Source organism: Pan paniscus, chromosome 5 (genome assembly GCF_029289425.2).
Source record: "Pan paniscus chromosome 5, NHGRI_mPanPan1-v2.0_pri, whole genome shotgun sequence".
NCBI lineage: Eukaryota > Metazoa > Chordata > Mammalia > Primates > Hominidae > Pan > Pan paniscus.
In genome coordinates, this window is record NC_073254.2 from 52,619,622 (window position 1) to 52,628,476 (window position 8,855).

Below are 8,855 nucleotides of genomic sequence, written 5' to 3' on the forward strand. Positions count from 1 at the left end.
TCCTAGTTGACATTCCCACCAACAGTGGGAGTCCTTTTCTCTGCATCCTCCCCAGGATCTGTTATTTTTTTGTCTTTTTAACAATAGCCATACTGACTGGGGTAAGATATCTCATTGTGGTTTTGATTTGTATTTCTCTGATGATTAATGATGTTGAGTATTTTTTATACACCTATTGACTGTACATCTTCTTTTGATAATTGTCTATTCATGTCCTTTGCCAGTTTTTAATAGGATTTTTTTTTTCCTGTTAAGTACCTTATGTACTCTGGATATAGTCCCCTGTCAGATGAGTTGACTTGCAGATATTTTTTCCCATTTGGCAGGTTTTCTCTTTACCTGTTTGATTATTTCCTTTGCTGTGCAGAAGCTTTTAATTTAGTTAAGTCTCATTTGTCTATTTTTGTTTTTGTTGCCTGTGCTTTTGAGGTCTTAGTCATAAATTCTTTGCCTAGATCAATGTCCATAAGAGTTTTCCCTAGGTTTTCTTGTAGTATTCTTACAGTTTCAGGTCTTGAGTTGAAGTCTTGAGTCCATTTTGAGTTGATTTTTGTGTGTGGTGAAAGATAGGGGTCCAGTCTCACTCTTCTGCATGTAGCAGGCCAATTCTCTGAGCACCATTTATTGAAGAGGATTTCCTCTTCCCAGTGTAAGTTCTCATTGGCTTTGTCAAAGATCAGCCAGCTGTGAATATATGGCTTTATTTGAATTTGATTTTAATATATAACTTTTTAAAATCTGGGGAAAAAAGAATTACATGCTACCCTGGGTAATAATACCAGAGCTGCTGTCGTAGTTCAGCAGGTCAGTTCTGTGTCCTCAGTGTGTTCATCCCTTCTGGATGCCACCGTCCTTGGCCCTCTCTGGAAAGGCCCTTGTTGGTTTCTAAGAAATGAGGTAGAGGAAGTGTTAAGGCTGGCCTAGCTAACATGACTATAAATCCTCTGTGTTTTAAAACTGCTCATCATTGAAATTATGGAAAATAATCTTCTGTAGCAGCCTGGACTCATCTCTCTCCTTACCCAGCTTGGATCCCAGAATTCAATCAGAGAGCGACCCAAGGTTCATGACACTTGTAGTGGTTTCTGGAAACAGATCTGTGAGTACCAAGAAAAGAGGATAAAGATTCATCCCATCCACCAGTCATTCCCATGCACCTCTACCCGCCATGCCCTGTATCCAGGACAACCCCCTTCTGACACCAAAATGCATTTCACCATTGGCTGCTGTCAGTAGATAATATCTGCTCAGCATTTGGGACAAGTTCCAGACATAACTTCCTCTTAGTGAATGATCCTGACAGGAGAAAGAATTGATGCCATCTAATAACCTCAGTGCAGCTACTTGGGAAGTTAGCCCTCCAGAGTTTCCCCCAAAGTTTTCTCCAGTGAATTACAGTGCCATATATTCTCATTGCTACCAGCGCTGCTCCCAAAATCTATCTGCTGTTTAATAGTTTTTACCTTTCAAAAATGCAAGCTGGCTGGGCGTGGATTTTTGAAAGCATTCCTCCTGCCTTGGCCTCTCAAAGTGCTGGGATTAGAGGGTGCCTTCTAATCCCAGCAATCCAGCACTTGGAAAGGTCGAGGCGGGAGGAATGCTTGAAGCCAGGAGTGTGAGACCAGCCTGGGGCAACATAGTGAGACCTTGTCTCTACAAAAATAAAGTATAAAAAAACAGCTAGGTGTGGTGATGTGTGCTTGTAGTTGCGCTACTGGGGAGGCTGAAGCAGGAAGACCTCTTGAGCCCAGAAGGTTGAGGCTGCAGTGAGCTAGGATCGCACCACAGCGCTCCAGCCTGGTGACAGAGCAAGACCCTGTCTCAAAAAAAAAAAAAAATCTAAGCCAAGTGTCAAGATGTGTCTAACAGGTACACAGAACCTGGGCAGAGAAATAAGGTGTTTTGGGCTGGTAGAGGGAATGTCAGGGTAGCTACTGTGATAGAGGGTAGAGGGAGTATCAGGTAGCTACTCCTTGGGCGGTAGAGGGAATATCAGGGTAGCTACTGTGGGTGCCACTCCCTGTTCCTTTTTCCAGAGTCCTGGGGCTCTCACATCCACCAAGCTGGCTGCTCACTAGCTGGCGGAAGGCAAGCTAAGCAAACATGGAGAAGGGGGGCCAGATGTAGCATTTCCCTTCCACCCCAGTCCATCTTTGACTAATGAGGTGTTAAGCTGAGCCAGGAGCCAAGTTAATTCCAGCAGTAATCCATTTCCTGCTGCTTTTATTCAGCCAGCACCATTCATCAGAAAGAGAGGAGAGCCCTTGGGACCTTCTGAATCATCCCAATATCTTGAAGAAAGGGAAGGGGCAGCAGGGGTCCACCCACCCCTTATTATAGATGCTGAAAGTACAGAAATATGTCAGGACTTGGTGACAAAAATGTCTATAGACACATCCTGATGCCATCCTGCTGGTGCCCCTACCCTAAGCCCTGACTGGCAGCAGGTTCTCCCTCACCAGGTAGGCTTTGCTACAAAAAGATGAATTTACTTGTTAGATGGAGGATGCATATTGAGGCCATCCATGCCTCTGCTGCAAAATCCTTTAGGAGAAAGACAACTGGTATCCAATATCTTCGAGTAATGAACTTATCAGTAAATGTAACACATGAGCTCATTAATCTTAACTTTGCTTTTGGACCAAGTGGGAGCTCGGCTTCTCGGGAGACAGAAATTGCATCTCTGTTCTTTTCCTTAAACCCAATCCCAATTTAGAGTCAAACATAATGCCCTGCTCTCCCTGGGAAGCAGTTAATAATGTTTCCTCACACAATGGATGGCCCAAGCTCAGCTGGGTCACTCCAGCCCCCTAGGCTGTGTACATGTCCCTTGCACACAGCCTGGGCTCAAGACTTCCTAGTAGGGTGTGAGTGCCAGCTACATCCTTGAGACTGGTTAGTGCCCAGCCATTGAGTACATCACACACTCTTCCCTCAGGCTGAGGAATATAGGTGAAGTTAATCTTAGAAGTTAAGGCTATTGAATCTTAACCTTAAATCTTAAGGCTGTTGAAACTGTTCATCCTGTGGCCACTTCGTCCTTGCTTGGGCTCTTGCTGTTCTTCTAAAAGCACAGCCTCTACATCTCTGAAAAGAAGTTGAGGATGTGAGGAGGGATGAGTCAGTTTGCAAGGGGCGGCTGCCTGTTCTTTATGGCCTGGATGAGGGCTTAAAAGAAAGAAGTCTGAAAAGAGATGCTGTTGGTTGGAAAACAAGTAAGGAGAGTGTTTGCTTGGGCAGGCTGCTGTGGGATGCCTGCTCCAGACAGGGAGAACAGGTTTAGGAATGGATCTAGATTTACCTGGAAGCTTGCTCCTGTGGACCTGATCCAGGCCCACGGGGCCTGGAGGTGTGGTGAGATAATGCTGATGGGATGAGAAGGTGGTGAGGAGCCAGCCAGCACTGGCAGGTGTCTTCCTAGCCCTGATCTTGTTCTCCCCAGCGTTTTGAAAGAGGCGGCCAGCAGACTCTGGGGACCTCAGACGTCTGTGCTCCACATGCGTATCGGCCGCTCTAGAGATTGCCTGGGAAGCTGGAGGGAATGGGAGACACCCCCGGTGCAGCTGCGCCCTGAGTTCTCTGAGCCTGGCTCCTGGCTCCCTGCAGCCCTCCCCTCCTTGTTCCTGACCCAGAGTGACTTTACCTGTACCGGCTCCCTGCTCAATAGGCCTCTTGATCTTTCATCACTGGTCTTTTTCTCTTATTTGCCAGACCAGTGTCTCCCTTGGATTTCTCTGCTTCAAAAAGAGCCTTGCAGCATCCTGCGCTTCTGGGAGGGAAAGACAGCTGGAGGCCTGAGTGTGGGCATCTCAACCTCTCTCACCTACCCAGTGGAGTGAAGGACAGCTGGGGGTCCGAGTGTGGGCATCTCAACCTCTCTCACCTACCCAGTGGAGTGAAGGACAGCTGGGGGTCCGAGTGTGGGCATCTCAACCTCTCTCACCTACCCAGTGGAGTGAAGGACAGCTGGGGGCCCGAGTGTGGGCATCTCAACCTCTCTCACCTACCCAGTGCAGTTAGAAGTGTCAGGTTCCTTGGAGATGGCGATTGGAGCCCAGCATTGCTGTCTCCTCTGTTTCTATCTAATACTTTTTCTAGCACTAGAAATAATCCACTTTTTTGAGAGCTCCCACTCATTTTTGGGTTGTGGTTTGATCACTCCCACCATCCTCTCAAGCCCCGGCTGTACAGGAGGTGGAATGTCATTTAAGACATAATCATTTCTCCTGCCTCCTAGAAATGGTGGGCATCCTGTGGTGGAAATCACAGTTTGCCCGAGCCAAGCAGAGAGCTGAGCTGACAGCCTGTGCTCTTCCGCCTGCATGGTGCTGGAGAGGAGCGCAGAGCCCACTCATTTGCAAGGACAGGGCTGTGTCTCACAGCCATCAACTTAGGGTTCTACCCTTCAAGGGTCCAGGCAGGGACAGGCTTGAGCAGCTGTGGAATGCGAAGTGCTGACCCTCTTGCTCCAGGGTGCAGGTGTTGGAGTGAGCTCTCTGCTGCATCAGGAATCCCTGCAGTGACTGTTGTCCACTCACTGGGATGCCCCTCCATCCTCTGGACAAAGGCAATTGTGAGGCTCTGCGCACTTGGAGGCCACCCTAACACACTCTTTCCTCTGCTTCTCCCGCTGCTGCAGGTTATGTGTTCTGTATGTTACATCGCCTCCCCGAGCAGCACGACTGCACATTCGACCACATGGGCCGTGGCCGGGAGGAAGCCATCATGAAAATGGTGAAGCTGGACCGGAAAGTGGGGCGCTCCTGCCAGCGCATCGGGGAGGGGTGCTCCTGAAGGCCAGGCATGGCCACCACATGACGCTGTTCTTAGTTCACTAATGTTAGCCTTATTTAGGACAAAGTCAGCCAGACACCTTGTACTGGGCACGCGTCAGACTGCAGCCAGTCCGTTTCCTTTCTTTAGCCAGCCATCCTGGTACTGTAGTTTAGGGGTTGATGGTGGTTGAAATTGATTTCTGGCTGGTTACTAAGGTGCCTGCTAGCCATTGTATAAAATTAAAACATGAAGAATATTTTTTTTTTGAGCATGGCTAGTGGATTTAAAACAACACATACCTGTCACTGCTGGAGTCAAACTTATAAAAAGCCTTAAGTGGAAAGTGTTCCAGACGGAGACTCTGAGTTAATAGAGGAGTAGAAGCTGGTGTTAAAGTTCCCACGACGCACATGGCTTTGCCAGAAACTCTGTTTAATGATCGGCCTTTCACCTCTTCACTTATCCTTAGTCCCAGTAGCCAGGATACCTGATGGCCACGTGTGCCTTGGCCACGGGAGGCTGCTGAGATTGGCCACGTGGCTGGGCTGGGTGGTGGCCTCACTCTCCCACAGAGCTGGAAATGGGGGGTGGGGGACAGATTCTTACGGAAATTTTTTTACCTGACTTGCTATGAAAAAACTCATCACACAAGAAGAGAAACAGTAACCTCACTTTGAAAATTAGCTCCACTCAAGACTAGTCCACGAACGAGACCCGCCTTTTCTACACAGGATCCAAGGTCACGAGAAGCAGCCAGAGTGCCCCGCCTCCGCCGGCTCTGGTCTGCCATTCGCCAGTGCAGGGATCTGGCACGGACCAGATGTGGCGAATGGCAGCACAGCGCGGTGGCTGGGTCTGCACACTGGCCTCTGCAGCCAGATTTCTATATTGGGAGTTTTTTAAAAAGACATTTCATAGCCAACAAGAATCAGTAGAAGTGCTGGGAGCAGCAGCTGGGGAAGCTGCCGCCCACGGGCTCTGCCCCTTCCAGCTGGAGCCGCCCGTGCCTCCAGGGGCCAAGAGGATGATGTCGTGGCCTCCATTCTCGTTTCTATGCAGCCCCATAGTCCAAGGACACCCAGTCCACATCTACCATATAGCAAGTTTAGTAAGGGAAGGCAGCATACGTCCCAGGGACAGTGGGTTTGGATCTGTCCAGAACAGCGGTTTGTGGCTGTGGCCCAGCTCCGAGAGTGATATTTGCTCTGGTAGGTGAGGGCCTGAGGGTACATTTCTCCACCTGTGCTCCCTCATGTTCACAGAGGATTTCAGCAGCTGCAACTGTGCACGCCAGGTGGGGAAGGGTGGGGGTGGGCCTGGTTGCCCCATGTTAGGAAATCACTAGCAGTCAGGTGGGGCTGGGGCTGGGTGGACAGGATCAGGATTCCCTTGAAAGCCCAGGCAGGGTGAGCAGTCCCAGTGGTCCTAGTGCCGCATCAGATCCAGGTGGGTGAGGGCAGGAGGCCCCTGCGGAGGCAGCGTGGATCTGCCCACACATAGGCTACTGGAATAGTTTAACCCAGCAACTTTCCTTTTTATAAAACAACAAATGGTTCAACTCTGTCTGCAAATTAACAGCTGAACACCTGCAACTGCAAATGTTTTTTGATCCGACGTACTGAAATAGGAAGTCATGCTCTTCCCACCCTCCACCCACCAGAGTGGAACCCGCTGCAAAATCCCCAGCCTTAATTCTTGCTTCAGGACCCAGACCGGTGTCTTGCTCTAGGGCAACCCAGGGCAGAGGGGCCAGGTCTGCCCAGCGTTTACCACTGCTGTCAAGCCACAGCCCTTGGCCACCATACGGGCCATCCTCAGTGAGGCAGCCCCCCATAGGCCTCCGCCAAGCTCTGGTCCCGAAGAGGCTGTGCGAGCCCTTCCCGGCCCTCCCCAGGCCCCCCCCCCCGCCCCCTCCTCTGCCTGCTGCGTGGAGGCAGCCATGGGAAGGAGCCCAGGGGAGCTGGCCTGGGGGAGCGAAGCCCATGTTCGCTTCCTGACTTAGAGCTGGGGGTGGGGGTGGGGGGTGGGGCTTGTTCCCCTGCAGTATCTGTTCTGTGAAGTTTGTTAAATGTAAGGAAAGCTTAAATTCTTGTATCTTTAAAAGAGAAAATCTTATTTAACCCTTTTGTGTTCTAGATTTACTTACACACATAGCCTAGAGCTCAGTTTTAGTTTTAACATTGTGAAAATATTAAAAGAATCTTGTAACTTTATTCTTTTTTCTCCTGCTGAAAAAAAAAATTAAACCAATCGTATGAAAGTTTGGTTTTCTTGTTTCACCCCTTCTCCTAAGTGCCCCCTGGGTTGCTGGGAAAACTGACCCATCTCCCTGGCCAGGGCTGGAAAGAGATGGGGGCCTGTGTGCAGAGACCGTCTGCAGTACTTGGAGGCACTCGTCCAGTTAGTGTCCAGGCTAAACAGCCGCTTCCTTGCTTTCTGTTGGGAGCCTCTGCCCTGGGAAGCTGCGGGACTGGCCTTGGGGTAAAGGTGGGTCTGCAGGGCCAAGCCTGTGCCAGCAGCCAGGAGGTTACACGCTGGGGGGGATCAGAAAACGAGCCCCAGCCCTGAGGGCCCCAGGCGTGGGTGGGGTGGGTGCTGGGTCCTGAGGGAAGGCAGCATGCCCTAGACCCGAACCCCACCCTAGGAAGGGCCTCCAGGATGGATGACAAAGGCTCCCAAAGGCTGGCTTGGAGGAGGTGTGCGCTGTGGCACTCTTTGGTGTATAGGATGAACTTAACTACATTTTTAAATGTTCAAAAAACATTTGGCAGGGCAGGGGCGAGGCACAGGAGTGGGACCTGTCCCCACTTCTTTTAGGACAGAGATATTGACCGCATAGTTGTCATGAGCGTGATGAAAATCCTCAGAGGAAATCAGAGGCCCAGTGGCGATGAACAAGCACGGGGGCAAAGGGCAAGAGAGGGCCTTGGTGGCCTGGGTGTGAGGCGGGCCTGCAGGGAGCAGTGGGCTGTGCTCTGCCCACTGGTCCACAGGAACTGGGTCTGCGTCAGCTCCTTCCTGATTGCTTCACAGAGGCTTTTATGCCAACAACAGTCCACAGCAAGAAGAGGGGATGGTGGGAAGACAAGCAGAAACCTTCCTGCTGGGTGGCGTGAGAAACAGGAAACCATGGGTGGGAGTGGGCCGTGGTCTTCAAGGGAGCCATCAGCAGCACATTCAGGGAGCTGTGAGCAGCCCCTCTAGCCCCAAGAAGGGGGTCTCCAAGAGAGAGGGCCCCAGATGGGCACAACAGTAACACAGATACCCAAGAGAAGTCTGCAGGAGTCTCAAAAACTGATTTCCTCAGCAGCCATTCTCGCAACTACATGGGGGAAGGCTGCAGTGAAGGAGGAGTGATCGGAGAAAGACATGGAGACTTGGGACCTGGGGCGGGCTCTGGGGGAACTCAGCACACAGCTCGAGGCCTGCGAGGTGGCCCCATATCTTGTCAGCACTGGGTCCTGTCAGAGGGCTTGGAGAAGGTCTAAGAATCAGAGATAGATAACAGACAATTAAGCAAGTAATAACAGTGTATTAATGCCTAAGCAGAAATACACAGGAAGAGGAGCTACAGACCCTGTGTGACTCAGCTGTGAATAATATTTACGTACAAATAATGTAAACACAAATACTAGTGAATATTGCTCTGGTAAAAATATATGCTGGATCTCAGTAGGAGACTGGGAGAGGGAAAGAATGTGCCTGTGTATTGGTGGCAGAGGATAAGAGAGCCAAGTTCTTGTTCTTAGCAGGAAATCAACAAAGGATGTCCAAAGCTGAAAACTTGAGAGTAGTATGTTATTTAGAAATATGGAGGTAAAAGAGGAGGAAAAAGCTTAGAAGTTAAAATTGGTTTTCTTTGGGGTAGGAGATAGGAATGCAGTAGGCCTTATATTTACGACTACAGTTAAACGTGTAACATTGATTGAAAAATTGAAATGCTTTAATAAGGGAATGATGGAAGCCCTTCCTGGGAACTGAGGGGCCAAGTCCTCAGAAACCTGCCTTACTGTTCTCTGAAAGTGGGTTTCAGGGAGTTCAGGTCTCTGAGATGCAACATAGAGTGTTGGTTTTGATCA

The 8,855-nt window shown here is 49.9% G+C and overlaps 1 protein-coding gene across 2 annotated transcripts in view; it reads left to right on the forward strand.

Annotated features, from left to right (window-relative positions):
* Nucleotides 1–7,036, forward strand: part of ZFAND3 (zinc finger AN1-type containing 3) — a 336,409-nt gene extending 329,373 nt beyond the window's left edge. For both annotated transcript variants that reach the window (XM_034962030.3, XM_034962032.3), the window contains one exon: nucleotides 4,640–7,036. In XM_034962030.3, coding sequence (XP_034817921.1) covers nucleotides 4,640–4,794 — 155 coding nt within the window. In that variant the 3' untranslated portion in view covers nucleotides 4,795–7,036. The remainder of the gene's footprint in view (nucleotides 1–4,639) is intronic.
* The last annotated feature ends 1,819 nt before the right edge of the window (nucleotides 7,037–8,855 follow it).